The sequence below is a fragment of the Akebia trifoliata genome, unplaced genomic scaffold (genome assembly GCF_017979445.1).
Source record: "Akebia trifoliata isolate Shusen 1 unplaced genomic scaffold, ASM1797944v1 Contig01127, whole genome shotgun sequence".
Taxonomy (NCBI): Eukaryota; Viridiplantae; Streptophyta; class Magnoliopsida; order Ranunculales; family Lardizabalaceae; genus Akebia; species Akebia trifoliata.
In genome coordinates, this window is record NW_028237517.1 from 1 (window position 1) to 19,046 (window position 19,046).

Genomic DNA, 19,046 nt, shown 5'->3' on the forward strand with positions numbered 1-19,046 from the left:
AACTAATGGATTACACCAATTACTTCACCATTTCCCTAGGGATAGGGACAACTAAGTAAGAGAAGAGATATAGTACAACTCAATCTTCCAAGTGAGGTTCGCTTGAATGGTTGTACAATAAAGATGGCACAGTCTTGATCGATGTTTTCAACAATACTAGCTCAAATGTAGTAGGCATTCATGCTTTTTTTTTTTCTCTTTCAAACCAACCAAGTTAAGAAGAACTCTCTTCACATTCAGACCTGTATTTTAAATAGAAATTGTTTTAAAAATATTATTAATTGTTGAATCGATTTATTTTAAATCACGAGAATTATTATGGGTGCAATAAATCATGATTAATCTATCATTATTGTTCTTATATATAAGTGTAAAGTTGCAGTTAGTTGTTTTTGTCACGATGATGACACATTGATGGGTGATACCTCATCGGTTGTCATCACAACGAAAGAGAAACTGCTAAATCTGGTGTAAATTGGGAAGAATCTCCTTAAGAAGCCAATGTCAAGGGTAAATTTGACGATAGGGAAGTTCAAGGAGGTTAAGGGAGAGAGCACCAATGAAGAAGCCCAATGTGTCTGCTCCTTAACTAATTTGCTTATGTAAAATACATTATAAGTGTGCAAATTCTATTCCGACTCTCTATCCTTCAAGGTAAAAATTCAGTGTGAGTTGATTTGTTGATTGAGATACTATGAGCTAGCCAATAGCAAAGACAATAGTTATGATGTTCTTTTACATCTTTTCGAGAAAAATTTAGATTTTCAAACAGAATTTTGAACCAATATTCGCTTAATGGTTCAATTTTTTTTTAGGCGTTACCTATTAAAAAGTTCTTTTTTTTACTTATAAATCTAGAAAAATGATAGCCATAGACCATCATTTATGGCGTCGACTCAAAATGACTGTTAATGACAGTCATTTTTTCTGACTGTCCAAGACAACCGTTTTTGCCGACATTTTTGGTATGTTGCAAATGTAAAGTGACTCCTTCCAAAACAATTGTTCCTACAACATTTCAAGCAGTCATTTTTAAATAATAAAAAAAATAATTGTCTTGGGCTGTTGTTTTTTGCACGTTATGACGTCATGATCTCACGGTCTCCACCTCCTTTCTTTGTTGGGTAACTGAGATTACCCTCGGTCGCTCTATACATCGCCCTATCATCTCCACAATCGACCTACTCTTAAGAGAACTCGATCGGAATAAACGGAGGAGCAATCCAAGTTTTCGAATTTTTAAGGAATTTTCACTGCAACCACACCTTGTTTGATTCCTAAGGTGAATTTAAATTTTTTTTTAATATTTATTGACTTGTGAGCCTAATAAGTTCTCTCCATGTGCAGGTCCTGGGATTTTCATGCTCATGATATCATGGAAAATTTGGACCCAATGTTTTGATCGTATTTTTTTTTTTACCTAGCTTTGGATATGATCTATCATGATCAAACCATGAATCTCTCGTAATAGTGGCTGAATTCTATTAAGCACATCGGGGTGGTTTAACTTTCTTCTTAAAAAAGGGAAAATATTGTCAAGTCGAATCATCAATTTTAAAGTTTAATAAGTCGGCACGTGAGTCAACTCACTAATTGGTGTGCATTTAGGGAGTACAAAAAAAATTTAGGGATAAGGTTGAAGGGAGTTGATAACTCTTGATGACATGTTAGCTTATCTATTTGAAATAAAAATTTCTTGAGAATAGGTCCATGAGCAGTTAATGTTGAGGAAAAATCTAGAGTACTCGACTCTAAATACTCAAATGTTGGATATAAACAAGTAAACGATTTACTTGTACTATACCCTCAATAAAAATATCACTCACAAGTTGAAGAAGAAAATAACACTCTATTAAGAAGAATACACTTTTACAAACACTCACACTTTTTACAACCTTTCAAGACCTCTTACTCACAACTTATTTCTCACAACTTGTTTCTAACTACTTGATTCAAAATGAGAGGACTCACCCCTATTTATACTAGTGGCACCTCCTTAACTAATGGCTAGGATTGTGCCAACACATTTTTAATCTAGTGGTTACAATTGTCATCTAGAACTTTCTAAAAATATCTATTAGTCTAGAGTTTTCTATCAAAATATCTATAATTCTAGAATCTTCTATTTTTCTCTTATCTAAAGACATCTAGAGTTTTCTCTAGGAAGATTCTAGAAATTGGGTTATAAATAACTATTGGGCTTGGACAATAAATGTGGGCTTTTCCCAATTTGGGCTGGTGTTGAATTTTAACACTCCCCCTCAACACCAGCTCTTACTCTTTGCACCATGTTGAGTTGACGACGAAAATTTTCAAACTTACCAGTACTCAATCCTTTTGTGAGCAAGTCTGCAACTTGATCATCTGTTTTGATTTGTTTCATTTCTATATCTTCTTGAAGAACCTTTTCTCTAACAAAATGATAATGCACTTCCACATGTTTAGTTCTTGCATAAAAAACTTGATTCTCTGCCAGACGAATTGCTGACTGGTTATCACAGTATAATGGAACCGTATAGTTTATTGATTGATGTAGATCGTTCATCAGTTGTATCAACCACATACTCTCTTGAGCTGCTGTTGCTGCTGCTCGATATTCTGCTTCTGTTGTTGATAAAAACACAATCGGTTGTCTCTTGCTACACCGAGAAATCACTCCCGATCCAAGAGTAAATATATACCCAGTAGTTGATCGACGAGTGTCGTGATCTCCTGCATAGTCAGCATTACAGTAGCCAACTAGCTTGCAATCTTCGCCTTTCTTGTACAAAAGACCATAGTCAATTGTACCCTTCACGTATCTTAGTATTCGTCGGACTGCTTCCAAATGTGGCTTCTTTGGATTTTGCATGTACCGACTCATCACACCAACTGCATAAGAAATGTCAGGTCGAGTCAAAGTCAAGTAGATAAGACTACCTACCAATTGTCGATACATCGTTGCATCTTTCAAGTCTTTTCCTTCATGTGCACACAGCTTAGCATTTGGTTCCATTGGTGTTGAGATTGGTTTGCTTTCGAGCATTCCGAACTTCTTCAATAAATCTCTAGAATATTTTTGCTGGCAGAGAAATATTCCTTCTTGTGTACGATCAACTTCTAAACCAAGGAAGTGCTTGAGTTGTCCAAGTTCTTTCATCTGGAAACGAACAGATAGATTCTCCTTTGTTCGAAGGATTTCTGCCTCATCATCACCCGTTATGATTAAATCATCCACGTACACAAGCACGATAGCTAACTTTCCTCCATTAGCTTTAACAAACAAACTCGAATCTGCAGGTGTTACTGAATAGCCACCTTGAGTAAGAAATTCAGAAATCTTACCGTACCACGCCCTTGGTGCTTGTTTTAATCCGTAGAGTGCCTTTCGCAGCTTACACACATACTCAGGATGATCTTGGTTCTGAAAACCTGTTGGCTGGATCATATAGATCTCTCGATCTAACTCCCCGTGTAGAAAGGCATTCTTCACATCCATCTGCCACAGGTTCCAATCTTTGGTGGCTGCAAGTGCTAGTAGGACTCGTACAGTTGTAAGTTTCGCCACCGGACTAAACGTTTCATCATAGTCTAGCCCATATTGTTGAGAAAACCCTCGAGCCACCAGTCTAGCCTTATACCTCTCAATTGATCCATTTGGACGGCACTTTATCTTGTAAACCCATTTGCAGGATATGGGTTTCACATCTTTTGGCTTTGGCACCAGATCCCAGGTCTGATTTTGCTTTAACGCTGTGACTTCTTCTTCCATAGCTTTGATCCACTCAGAGTTTTGTGATGCTTCTTCAAATGTCTCGGGTTCTTTAGCAGTTGCTTCTTCAGCTATGGCTGCATTGGCATATTTGGGATTTGGTTTGCGAATTCTGTTTCACCTTCTCAGTTGTGATTGTGGAGTTGATACTTCTGTTTCTTCATGATGATCTTCTTGTTGATACACACCAGTTTCCCAAGGATTCTGGGCCATCTCTTGATCACCATCACTTTCATGTAGATCTCCAGCCTCATCTGAACTTGGTTGAATGTTGACAGTGTGCTCCTCCATCTTTTGTTGTAGTTTGTCTTCGAATTCTCTTGAGTCTGGCAACACCTCTTTTCCTGAGGACCACCAAGAAGATGCTTCATCGAATACCACATCTCGCGATGTATAACACCTTCCAGTTGTAGGATCACAGCATCTCCACCCCTTTCTCTGATTATCGTATCCAACAAAGATACATCTGACTTCTTTCTTATCGAACTTGCTACGTAAATGATCAGGAACAAATACATAGCATACACATCCAAATACTCGAAAGTGGCTAACTGTAGGTTTTATGTCCCACAGTTTCTCAAAGGGTGAAACAAACTCTAACCTTGGTTGAGGAAGTTTGTTGATCACATGGGCTGCTGTTCTCATAGCTTCGGCCCAAAATCTTCCTAGTACATTCTTTGCATGTAGCATACTCTGACAAGTTTCTGCAAGATGCCGATTCTTTCTTTCTGCTACACCATTCTGTTGTGGTGTATTGGCACATGTATATTGACGACGTATTTTGCATTCTCGTAGGTATAGAGAGAACTCGTCCGAGCTATATTCTCCTCCGTTGTCAGTGCGCAAGCAACGGATCTTCTTTCCTACTTCTCCTTCAACTATCTCTTTGAACTCTTTAAACTTTGAAAAAGTTTCAGATTTTTCTTTCATAAAGAAAACCCACACATACCTAGAGAAGTCATCAATGAAGGTTACCATGTACCGCATTCCGCCGACTGATGGTTGCTTGACTGGCCCGAATACATCAGAGTGAACTAACTCTAATGGTTCTTTTGCTTTAAACTTCGATTTCTCGTATGGCAATTGATGTGCTTTACCATACTGACATCACGCATAGACCGTGTCTGTTCTCACGTCAAGCTGAGGAAGTCCCTTAAGCATCGACTTCTTTACCATTACACTTAGCTTGGAATAGCTAACATGACTCAACCGCATGTGCCACAAATCTGCTGTCTCGTTCCTTCTTGTCTTGTCTACATATGCAGACTCTGCTGACATTACGTAAACTGACTCCAATCGTCGTCCCTCTATCGTTGGCTTTTCTGAGGTTTTAAGGTCACGATGTACCTTCACATCTTGGGAACCGAACAAGACATAGTAGCCTGATGATGTTAGTTGAGCTACGGATAACAAATTTTTCTTCATTCCTGGAACATGGTAGACATCTTGAAGTGGCACCTGGTTAGAATTATAACGAGGTGTGACTATCGTCTTACCGATGTGAGCTATCGGTAACCTTGAGTTATCAGTTGTCACCACCACACGACTTCCCTTATACTTGGACAGATTTTGCAACTTTTGTCTATCACCTGTCATGTGATTTGAGCACCCCGAGTCTACGATCCAGTCATTCTCGTAGTCAATCCGTTCAGATGTAGCTGTAAGAGCTACTTCTTCTTCTTCCTTTACAAATGATGCTTCAGCATCCCATTCATCTTCGATTTTCTCTTTAGAACTGGAAGTAGCAGCATTACTTTCAGCATACTTTTTCTTAGACCAACAGTCTTTCGCCATGTGGCCCTTCTTCCCGCAATTGTATCAATCGCCTTCAAACCTTCTCGTATTATCGTGATTCTTTGAAGCTCCCCCTGAACGAGAGCCTCCCTCTCTTTGATGACCTCTTATCTTGTCACCATTCATTTTAGATCCACCTCTGACGTGCTGCTTGAATTTACCTTTGTTTTTGCTTGTGTAGAGTGCTTCCTCCTCACCCTTCAACGAGACTCCTCCCATTTTCTTAGCCAAAGCTTCTTGACCAACAAGTAAATTTTCCAACTCAACAAGTGATGGTTGTGTCGGCCATCCTTGTACTGCAGTAATAAAGCCTCGGTATTCGGGTCGCAAAGCGTGGATAATTATTCTTTTTATCCTGGTTTCTCTAATAGCAGCATTCGGATCTAACTCTGAAATTTCACAGCATATCGACTTCACCTTATGAAAGTATTGGACGATCGTCATATCACGTTGCGCCATAGATAGCAGCTCGTTCTCTAGAAGTTGTAATTTTATATCGTTCTTCTTTGAAAATAGTGTAGCGAAGGTATCCCATGCTTCTTTCGGTGTTTTGGCATCTCGAATGTGCTCTAACATTTCTTCTTCAATTGTAATCTTTAAAACTAACATCGCCTTGCCTGCTTTAATCTTCCATTTTCTTAAGATGCCATTGACATCTTCTGTTGTCGGTTGTGTAACTTCACTACCATCGACAATCTCCCAAAGGTCTTGACCTTGTAGGTAAGACTCAATGCATGTTGCCCACGTGTTGTAGTTTTGGTTGTTGAGCTTCTTGATTCCTCCAACTACTTGAAGGTCACCTATCGTGCTGACAGAGCTTCGACTGAACGGAACAAACTTGACTAACGATCTTGTAGAGTAGTAAACTCCTCACAACTCAAGATAACTCCACCAAAATCGATCCTTGGCAACCTGGCTCTGATAGCAATTCTTGAGGAAAAATTTAGAGTACTTGACTCTAAATGCACAAATATTGGATATAAACAACTAAACAATTTACTTGTACTATACCCTCAATAAAGATATCACTCACAAGTTGAAAAAGAAAATAACACTTTATTAAGAAAAACACACTTTTTCAAACACTCACACTTTTATAACCTCTCAAGACCTCTTACTCATAACTTATTTCTCACAACTTGTTTCTAACTACTTGATTCAAAATGAGAGGACTCACCCCTATTTATACTAGTGGCACCTCCTTAACTAATGGCTAGGATTGTGCCAACACATTTTTAATCTAGTGGTTACAATTTTGTCATCTAGAACTTTCTAAAAATATCTATTAGTCTAGAGTTTTCTACCAAAATATCTATAATTCTAGAATCTTCTATTTTTCTCTTATCTAAAGACATCTAGAGTTTTCTCTAGGAAGATTCTAGAAATTGGGTTATAAATAACTATTGGGCTTGGACAATAAATGTGGGTTTTTTCCAATTTGGGCTGGTGTTGAATTTTAACAGTTAATTGTCATCCAAGCCTTATCCCTAAAAATTGGTGTTGCTTGAACGAATTTTTTTCCTCCAAGTGTATTGCATGTATAGCGTTAATTCAAGGGTATTTAATGTGTGTAACTCTAAACATGGTAGGTGATTTGTATTTTCTTGTTGAAACTCTCACTGTTTTATTTTGCTATGTCGATTGGACTAACTTAATATGTTAAATGACAATAAAAAGTCACATATTGAGTACAAGGGTATTTTGATCTTTTTTCAGGGGTTAGGAGAACTCAAGATGGTTCCCAAACGCAATTCCAACACAAAAGTACTTTTGGAAGCATTTCATAGAGTTTGGTTCTCAAACTCATACAATGCTCTAGAGTAATCGAACTCCTTCACAGAGACCTCCAGCTCTAACTCTTTGCCAGAGTACTTTTAACTCTGGTATACACACAGGACCTAGCTTAATATGATCACAATCTTCCACACAAGATTCATCATTAAGCCTTGAAGTCTATTGGATCATTATCATCACTAATTTTCAACTTTCTTTTGTATCAATTTCTCCATCAAGTTACAATAATTCTTTTCCAACACTTTCTCTCGATATCTAGGCATGCATGAAATGTGCAAAAGATTAGTTTCCAACCATGTAAGTGTTGAGACCCTGAAGGTCACTCATGTTTAAGAACAATGAAACAATTCCAACTGAATAACGATAAGTTTCTTATGCATAACCAAAAATCAATTTGATCAAATGATTTTAAGTCCTTCTCATCCCTTTAAGGTCCAATATAGAAGTGGCATTTTACAATAAGAAAATTTCATAAACGTGTGCAACTTTTGCAAAACTTCCAATCTCGGCACACTGCTCATTTTAATTCCCAAAACTTGTTTTCCAATGGGATCATAGCTGGTAAATCTAATTTAAAGTTACGATCCCACTGATAAATTACCAGCAAGATCACAAGTAGTTTTGAAGACACATATCCTTGATTTTTTAATGGCGAGATCGCAGATATTTTTAAAGTGACATTGTTTATCATAAAAGTGATGATTCCGCTGGAAATAATGTTTTAGGAATTAAAATGAACAGTGTATCAGGATTGGAATTTCGGCATATACAAAGCAAGAAATGGTAATTTATCCTTTATGATCAGGTCATGGAGCATTCTTTTTCTTCCATTCTGTTTTCTGCTTTTTTTAGTTGTATGTATCGTGAGGTTTAAAGGGCCTCACTCAGTCTGACCCATTCACAAGTGTGATCTACGAGTTACATTATTAAGGAAGTCACATCATCAAGGAAAAGGGGAGAATTCCCATTCCTGTTCGTGTCCATGGTAGACTTTTTTTTTCTTTTTCTTTAGTTGAACAAGTGGATGATTATGCATAATAGGCTTCAATCACCCAACTCAACCCATGGTCAATCATTTAAAGAAAATTGTACTGTGCAAGAGTTAGTTGAGATGGGAATATATACACATTCTCTGGGAATCTCCTCAACAAATTGAACCCAAAGAAAACTATATTAAACATAAAATAAGTCAAAGTCCCCATCTCTGTGGACCCAAGAAAACTATATTACGTGTATCACAAGCCAAGAGTCATTTGAATATTCAGTGACGCCAGGCAGCCATTCTTTTCCACCAAGTGGTATCATAAATATCCTACATAAATATGATACGCTCAACATCAAATATGTCAAAAGAATTTAGTTGATGAAAATGTGTAGCTTTGTATCTTCTTTATTTTTTTTTTGATTGATAAGTTGGGGTTAAAGGGACCCCACCCTGAAACACTACTAACGAGTGTAGGTACAGATTAAGTCTTCCTCAACAATTGTCAAAACTTCTTGAGGAACATTACATATATCTTTAATAACGAAAAAACCATCTGAATAAGTACCCAATTTCGCTAGATAATCCGCTGCTCGATTTGTTTCTCTCCACATAAATTCAAACAAACAACTAACAAAATTTTGGCTCTGTTCTGCAATTTCCAACAATATTTCCTCATATTTCCATGATGAAACGATTTCATTCTTTATGCATTTAATTGAGTATAACGAATCAGAGGAAATTAGAATACGATTCAATCCCTTCGCTCTTGCATATCTCATAGCTTCTAATATTGCTTGCAACTCAATTTGGATAATGTCAACTGCAGAAATATTGCTCCAGCCTACAAAAGTAATGTACCATCGCTATTTCTACCAATAAACCCCAAACCTGAGCCTTGCATTGATCGAGCTCCATCAGTATTAATTTTTACCACGTCCTCCTCTGGTTTTGACCAAGAAATGAATGTTAAATCTGAATTAACAATGGAGTAGCAGCAGCTCCAATTGTTTAAAATCTGCCCATATACATGGCTAAATCTTTCCTCAATCGATAAGCCATCAAACCGATTTTGCATCACCTCTCCAACCTGTTTCAAAACAACTTCCTTTGGGGAATTAATTTCTACAACCCAACTTATTAATTTATTGAATGAGTGGGTCCCTTGACAACCCAACTTATTAAACAAAAATAAAAAAATTCGATAGAGTAGAATAAATCACTTGTGAATGGAAGTATTTTGAGTAACAGTACTAACTGAAAACTTCAAATTTGAGGTGATCAAATCTCCAGTATCGTAAAACTCTATGATAATCAATCAAAAGAGTAGAATTAATCAGAGATAAACCCTTAGACTTCGTGTAGATCAAAATCTTTGGTCTCTTTTTTATATATTTATTTATCTTTTATTTGGTAGGGTTTAGAAATTAACAATTTTACTACAAAAGAAAAATAATATTCCTAATTTTAGTTTATATGGAGCCCATGTTGTGGAAAATATGCCTCAGTATTTAGAAGATTTGGATCAATAATCACGTTTGTAGTTTGTTGGAATTTTAGGGTCATTATGACATCATATATAGTGGGAATTTCCCAATGGAAATCTCCATTAAGGTAGATAAATATTGGGAAATTCCCATTTTAGCATACTATTCATTTTAATTTTAAAAATGGAAAATTGCCAGTTTTAAAATAAAAATATTTCACTTAAGGCAAAGAAATTTTTTCTGTTTTATAAAGCAATAAATATCTTCCCTGCTTTTGTTTTGAAAAACAGTTTTATAAGAATAGTATAAATTCTCTCTTCCAACTTGACTCAATGAGTTTTAAAATTACAATTGGTTAAACTGTCAATAAGACTAGTATCTCTCTTACAAGAGTAGAGAATTGTTGATAAGAAAGGAGAGGGTCAAGATGTTTTTTTAAAATTTCTCTTCATTTTTACTTTGCAAAGAGTTGGGCGTTGCTAAAAACAATAGGAGAGAGAAAACTTGTTTTTAAAAACAGCATCCATTTATCATTAAAAACAAACTCTCTCTCCTGCTATTTTTGGCAACACCCCTTTCTCTCTCCTACCCATAGTGTAAAAAAAAAGCAAATTTTTTTATTTGATCACCATGTGACATTAAAAACATAATCAGATGCAATGGACTTCTAAAGGACAAAATTATATGAATTTAAAAAAATAAATAAAAAATAATAATTTTTCACTGTTGAATTTTATTTTTAAATTTGGGTGCTCGATGGCCATCCACTTTCCACACCTTGGATCAAGCTCGAAAAATAATATTTTTTTTTAATTTTTATTTTTCGAATATAAATATTTTCATAAAATCTAAAAAGCTGTATTGTTAGATTGTCAATGTGATAATAAATATGGGCCCATTGACCCTTTTTAAGATTTGAAATTTGAAAAAATAAATATGTGGGCAGGCAAGAGAGAGAATTTTTGAAAGGAAGGCAAGAGAGAGAAGCTCTCTCTATTGTTCTATTGTTGATGTTATTTCGCCATATGTCAAATGTTTGTTGGGTTGTGAGCCAAATAGGGCATGCCCCCAAAAACAAAATTTCTTTATTTTAGAAAAAAAAATGGTAACTTACAGAAATTTGAATTAAGATAATAAAAAAAAAAATATTTCGGCACTTAAAGTGCTGATTTGTTACTCTTTTGATAATTTTTAAAAAATTGGTATTATTTTGATAAATAATTTTAATTATAGAATTTTTTATTGATAATTTCCTCGAGAATAAAACCCAAAAAAGTACATTTTAATGTTAAATTTTTCGCATATTCAAAATTCTTGGAATTTTTAGATCTACATTCTTGTGGCATTCGATCATGTTTTTTGGGTTCTTCATGCGATTAAGAAACTTTCCTAATTAATGTATTCAAGAAATTTTTTTTTTCTAATATGAAGAATACTAGCCTCAACTCAAGGTTGAGACTCTCCATCAAACAAAGATGATATGGATTTCAAAGAAAAATGTATCCCTTGAACATAGTATAGTGGAGACGTTTTCTAGGATTTTGGGATTGAAATCCATCAAGAATAGAAAGCATTAGTCGATCCAATTGATAGAGTAAAGATGAGAAGTTGAGTCTAGTATTGAAGAATCAAAAGGGGAATCGTTTGCTTATGTACCAAGTCATAAATTTCGATTATCGGATTGCAATGTCGCAAGTTATGCTTTCTAAATTCTTGAATATTATAAGTATGACTATATTGAATGAATCTTGATATATATATTAGATTCAAGATCCTTAATTTTATGTGTTCATGGAATTATATATTACATGTACAAATATATAATACGTGTGTCAGGGGGGGGGGCGTCAGAAAATCATTATTCTTTCTTAAAGGTTATAGAGACTAAATAATAATTTCCTTCTCTTTAAAATGTCTGTTAATTTTTTAATCCAATTAGAATTCTCCATTAAATTTTGAGTTCTTAATTGTATTATATTTTCAATATATATTTATATATAAGAATTATTTAGTAAATGTAAATCGATTAGATCGAATTGAACTCTATTCGGACATTCAATTTTTAAAAGAGCACTAATATACTAAATAGAAAGTCCTTGACATGTCAGCTGAGTATTGAAGGAGTGAAGGCTTTTTAGTTAGAAAATCATTATTCTTTATAAAACATTGCTAGAAAGTTTGTTTAGAACGGTATTTACAAGCTTTCCTAATTTTAAAGTCAAAACAACTCTCCCTGAACCTTCCAAATTCTCTCTTCGTAGTCGACTCAACGAGTTAAATCAACAAGAAACTGTCATGTCATGTTTGAGGGTGTAAATGCTTAACCATTTAACAGTAATCCAACTCAAACCGATTTCTAATGAAAACTAGCTGTGGGATTAGGTCAAAACAACTTGGATTTATTTTTTATTTTTTTACTTTCCTCACGTCACAGTCATAGGCACGCACACACACACACACACACTTACATATATATATATATATATATATATATATATATATAAATATATATGGAAATATTCAGCACCCAACCATTTTTGTCTTATATGGGTTAGAAGTTTTGGAATAAACTGATTTTTGGTGAGGATGATCGCCATGGTGAGAAGATCATCCTCACCAAAAATCAACCCATTTCAAAACTTCTAACCCCATTACAAATGATTTATAAAAAATGGACGGTCCACAATTTTTCAACTTATAAACATGGGGTTAGAATGTGAGGAAATCCTCCTCACCAAAAATCAGCCCATTCCAAAACTTCTAACCCATGTAAGACACAAATGGTTGGGCAACTTGTTGGGTAAATGGTTGAGTGCCTAACGGGACCCATATATATATAGGGTCCCGTTTGCCATCCTATACTTTACCAAACGTGTTTTGTCCTACATGGATTAGAAGTTTTGGAATAGGTTAATTTTTGATGAGGATGATCTCTATGATGAGAAGATCATCATCCTCACTAAAAATCAGCCCATTCCAAAACTTTTAACCCCATAAAAATTGATTTACAAAAAATGGACGGTCCACGATTTTTAACTTGGGCTAGAAATTTCAGAATGGGCTGATTTTTTATGAGGAGGATCTTCTAACAGTAGAGATCATCCTTACCAAAAATCAGCCCATTCTAAAAGTTCTAATTCATGTACGACAAAACATGTTTGGTAAAGCATAGGGTAAGGTGTAGGGTGTAGAACATTTCCCATATATATATATGTTTGACAGTGACCTTCCAACTGTCATTTGAGGTTAGAAAAGTTTATAAAAGGTGTGCTCTGATCCTATCTCTGAATCAAATGCCCACAAAAATAAAAAGAAGAAGAAGAAGTTAAAAATGAGTGGGAATCAAATGTTGTTATTTTTGTTATGTGTAGTAGCAGCAGCAGCAGCCGAAGAAATCTCTGAAGCTAAGCCCAACTGCACTGAAAAATGTGGGAACGTCAGCGTTCCCTACCCTTTCGGTTTTGGTGAAGATTCCAGTTGTTACAAAGATTCAACATTCAAGCTAATTTGTAACCATACTGAACTGTTTTATTCTGACACTCCGATTCTCAACATATCGCTGCAAGACAGCCTAGTCATTAGCAAAATCTGGATGGCTTTTGATTGTTACAACAGCTCAGGAAATACTCACAATTTCGTTCAGCCGCTGAATCTTAGGGGAACACCATTCACGTTTTCGAACACCCGAAACAAGTTCATTGCCACCGGTTGTGACACAATGGCTGTAATCTCAGAAAATGAAGATTTGATCTCTGGCTCTGCCTTTGGATGCATCTCTTTATGCAGCGTGAACAGCGTTAATGTTAGTGAGGACAGTTCATGCTCAGGGGTCGGCTGCTGCCAGACTGAAATACCCAAAGGTAAATTACAAAAGCGGTTATAGGTATTAAAATAACTTTTGTTATAGACACTCCGTTGATCGTTTGCTCGTATCTCGAGGAAAATAATCCATGGTTATATACCCTACTGCCTCGTCAGCTCAGTGTTGTACGAAATCAGTTTTGGGTTTTCCTTGTTATAAACACAAGTAGGTATAATAAAATTACACTGTCACGACCATTGTAATTAAGTGAGTTTTAAGTTTTCTAAAATTCAGAATATCTTTAATTTATATTATGTTATCTATAAAATCATTTTAATTACAAAAAAATACCTATGATATATTAAATGATAAAATATGTTACTATTTCGTGGGCTGAATATGAATAAATTCTGATTCCACCTCACCGTTCATTTTAATTCCTGAAACAAGAAAAGTGAGATCTTGGGGTTTTTCAAAATGACGATCTCGCAAATATTTATTTTTTCAAAGTGACAATATCTCTTGTTTATGTAGCAACGGTCTCGTTAAAAGGTAGTGAACCTGCGAGATCGTCACTTTTATAACTAGTGAAATTCTCACTTTTCAAATAAATATCAGCTATCTCCTATTTTATATCAGTCAGATTATCACTTTGAAAATTAAAACCCCTTATCTCGCTATTCATGTTTTGGAATAAAACTGAACAGTGAGATGGAATTGGAATTTTGTCAAAGTTGATCGTATTATATTAATTTAGCATGTTCTTTGTTGCTATTATGGACTCATGAAACACAGATTTTACTCGGTGGTGTACATTAGGCAGTCTGTGGACTTTTGTTGCTATCCATGCATCTCAACAGATGTGAATCACCCAATGCAAGATCTTAATATCTGTAGTACGTACTTTGTTATTTGGATGTTGCCTTCTAGAGAATGATTTGGAGTTATTTGCATGGTGGGACCATGCATTACCAAACACGAGAGATTTTCCAAAGCACAAGGATTTTTTTGAATAAGCCAATCGATTTGGGATGGTACAGATCCATTTTTAGATTCCTGAAATTCTCAAGAAAAATGCATCTCTGGGTAAAAAAAACTGTACTAATCCCTAGGAAAGTGATCTAATCTCTAGGGAATCTATGTTTTTTCTGCTTATCCTAACTGTATATTTGATGTAGAACCTAAAAAATCGAAATACATTAGCCAAGCAAACCTTACATTTATATATCCTTAATATTCATTCTTAACACTCATTATTCATCTACCAGGCCAGAAGACGTTACGCATAAGTGTGGGAAGCACTTACAATCACACAAGAATTTTGGATTTTAATCCCTGCAGTCGTGCTTTCTTAGCTGACACAGAGTGGTTCAAATTCTCAAGCAAAAATCTTTCAATTATAGAAGATGAATACTTAATGTCTAACGTCATCCTAGACTGGGTCATAGGGGAGGAGAAGTGTGAAGAAGTTGGAACAGGGACATGTGGACCAAACAGCCATTGCAACAATTCTGAAAGTGTCTCTGGATATCGTTGCACCTGTAACAATGGCTACAAAGGGAACCCCTATCTACCCGATGGATGTCGAGGTACCTACTTACTTCACAATATGACAATCAGGGTGGTTTATATATGTAGGATATATCTAATAGTGGTACATACATTAGAACTTACATTGTAATTTTACTAGACATTGATGAGTGCTTGGATCCAACCATATATTCTTGCGAAGGGACTTGCAAGAATACGCAAGGAAATTACACTTGCAATTGCCCATTTGGTAAACATGGCGATGGAAAAGTAGGTTGTCGGCTACATCCTTTGATTAAAGTATTCAGTGGTAAGGTCCTCTTAATCCTAATTTATTTTCTTTTTGGCAAAGTAATAGCAAGGAAATTGAACTAATGAGGAACTTACAAAACATTCATGGGGATGCTCCTGACAGCTAATATTTTGATAATCTAAAAGAGTCCCTTAATTTCTCCATAAGACACTCTTTTCACAGATCTTGGGAAAATCAGATGACACAACTCTGTAATCCTCTATCAGCAATTCAACTCTATTTCTTGATGCAAAGTACGCCAATGCATCAACAGTTTTTTGTTAAGCTTCTCTTCAAACATTAGTCGTCGACCAAACTAAATTCTTTAACTTATCAAAAACTCTATCCATCCAATGTTCAACCTTCCAATATATCCTCACCCCTAAAAGCATTGAATAGAACAAAGGAATTGGTCTACATTATGATCGATGATGAGAATTCTTGAGAAATGAGCTTAATTCCCCCATAGAGAGCAATAATTTCTACTCCACGGTTTGTAGTTACTCCAAAACGCACAGAGAATCCAACCATCGATTCTCCCATATTCATTGTTTCCGTATGATACCATACTTGAAAATCATTTATATATATGTATTAAAGGAGATTTTTTGTGTGTGCAGGTATTGGTGTAGGAATTTTGGTGGCAATTGTTGTTTTATGTGTTTTTTGGGTACTCAAACAGAAAATTAGAGGAAAAATTTTTCGAGAAAATGGAGGTATGTTGTTAAAGCAGCACAGAGTGAAGATTTTTAAAGAAGCAGAAGTCAGGAAGGCAACAAACAATTACAATTCTAGTCGGCTTCTTGGCGAAGGAGGCAATGGTTCAGTTTATAAAGGTTGGTTAGAAAACAATGAAGTTGCCATTAAGAGGTCAAAAGTGGTAAACAAGCACCAAATCGTGCAATTTTTAAATGAGGTTGAAATTGTTTCACGGATCAACCATAAGAACGTGGTGAAGCTCTTGGGATTATGCTTAGATGACAAAGTTCCATTGCTGGTGTATGAATTTATATCAAATGGAACACTCTTCCACCACATCCATAACAAAAAATCAATGATCTTAAACACATGGAAAACATGTTTAAAGATTGCTGCGGAGACTGCGGGTGCACTTGACTATATTCACTCCAAAGCTGATCCACCCATCATTCATAGAGATGTTAAATCGAGCAATATCCTCATAGATAGTGAATGCACCGCAAAAGTAGCAGACTTTGGAGCTTCAATGCTAATTCCATTTGATCGAAATATTGCACCCACAAGCGGTCCAGGGACCTATGGTTACATAGACCCTGAATATCTTCAAACAGGCAAGTTAACGAAGAAGAGTGATGTCTATAGGTTTGGAGTTGTTCTTATGGAGGTATTAACCAGAGAGATGCCGATTTCTAATGCACGATCTGAAAAATATACAAGCTTAGTTACATTATTTGTATCTTCAATTCGAGAAAATAATCTTGATGAGATTTTGAAGGTTGAAGAAGTCAAAGAGCATGAAATGAGGCAGGTCTACATTGTTGCTAAGCTTGCGGAGAAATGTGTGGCAATGCCTAGTACAGAAAGGCCCACAATGACTGAAGTGGCTGACGTGCTTGATGGGTTGACAAAGGAACGTGGGGATTTGAAGGCGGAAGGAGACTATGAAGAAACTCAAAGCTTGCTAGAAGATGAACATTTTATGCAATCGTTTGAAATTTACTCAGATTCAACTTCGACTATATAATAAATGGTTCGATTTTATGTATTGTAATAAAATGTTATAAAAATAATTTTTTTCTATTAAACTTTAGGAAAAAAAAGGATCTTCATTCTCCTTCTTGAACATTTTACCTTCGATTAACACCATTAAAGTAAGACTTGGAATTCTATAGAGGAAGGCCATTAAGAGGTACATCAGAAACTTTTAGCTAGGATAAATCTATACCTTTCTTTCTCCTGTAGTTAATTATTAGAAGAAAAATGTGATCATATTTAGTTAGTACTTTTATTGGGTTCATTCTTCACTAAATAAAACATGCATGTTTTGACAATGGATAAAGTTTGTTATACTCGTGAATGCGAGATAATGCTTTGAGACAATACTTAATTTATGATATTGGATGAAAGCCCGTGGGCAGAATGCCCTAAATCCTTTGCGTAGACATCTCCATTTTCACGATCCCATTAAAAAAAACCCGAGTTGATTATTATAAGTCTAAAACCCTTCAACGGGTCTACATTATTATAATTGCCACTTAACACATTTCTTCATGCATACTAACACACATGCATCATTTTCTATTGATTTGCATGCCCAAACATTGTCCCTAATCTAATCCCATCTAATTTTATATCCACTACCCTAACCCATTTTCGACCCAATTTTATAATTACTTCTCAATTCCATACCCACTTTCCATCAATCAATCCATTATCCATATCCTAACTCAATACAATCTCACTTTCAAGTCTAGTTCAAATACCCAAATTTAATTCATCCTAAGCTTATAACTTAAGTCCAAAGTCATATCAAGCTCATTCTAAGTCAATGGTCTTACACCTCCCCCTAAAAGAGAATGCATGGTAGTCTCACACAAGGCCCAATGCCCAATGCTCTAACCTAATTAAAAAGTCAATTCTTTTGAGAAAACTCAAGAATACACTTTCTCAAAAGTGATGTCAAATCAAAAAGGTGATTTGTTCTTTGGTAAAAATCTTAAAAGTTAAGAGAACTTTCAATCATACCCCCAAATGGTAAGAATTTTCAGGTGCATATATGGAAGTCTCCCATTAGTCTATTTCAAAAATATATATTTACCATTGCTTTTGGGGATATTTACAAGAGAACTCAAGTCTACATTTTACCTACCATTTCAACTTTACACATGTTACTCCCATACTCACCCTCCCAAAAGTATTTTTGTTCTCTTATCTTTATTTAATAAAAACCAAAAACTAAAAATACTTTTAGATTTTATCTCACAAGTTTCATCTTTACCCTCATAGATAGAAAATCCCAAAAAAAACAACCAAAATCTCATGTCTACTCTCTTTGTTTTTAGAGTTTGATCACTTTATCTTTAAAAGTTCTACAAAAACTCTTCCTATGATCAATTCATGCTCTTAAGCCCCCATCGTTCAACCTCAAACTCTATCAAAATCTCTACTCAACTTAAGCCTCCATATTTCAACCTTCTCTCAACCTTCAAGTTTTCAAATAAAAACCATCATTAATTGATAAGGTCTTATAAAACCATTTTTAGGGACTGTAATTACATAAGAATTATCAACACCTAATTGTTATTTCTCCTTAAATAAAAGTAAATTATATGAAATTGACAAATTATCGAAGCTAATAGAATTTTCTACCTAATGTTGAACACAAATAATTTTATAACAATTTTTGTTACAATATGCAAGCAAAAAGAAAGTAACCAGTCAAAACTCAGCATCAAATGCTATCACGTCACTGTGTTGTAGCCCCCTTGTGGTGCCCAACGATAATCTCAAGGAATTAGGCCTTAAGATTCAAACTAAACATTCTAGAATATTTGGCCGTTGCAACTATAGATTGTTCTCGAATCAATTTAGGTAAAAGTTCGACCCAATAACCTAAATAGAAAATCTATAAATTG

General features: G+C 35.2%; 1 protein-coding gene across 1 annotated transcript; it reads left to right on the forward strand.

Moving 5' to 3' along the window:
* Window positions 1-13,139: 13,139 nt before the first annotated feature.
* On the forward strand, window positions 13,140-17,155 carry LOC147380670 (wall-associated receptor kinase 2-like). Its single transcript, XM_086431391.1, has 4 exons — window positions 13,140-13,668; window positions 14,879-15,199; window positions 15,301-15,450; window positions 16,053-17,155. Exons 1-4 carry the CDS (start codon window positions 13,140-13,142, stop codon window positions 17,153-17,155), a joined length of 2,103 nt encoding a protein of 700 aa, XP_086287517.1.
* Window positions 17,156-19,046: the final 1,891 nt, after the last annotated feature.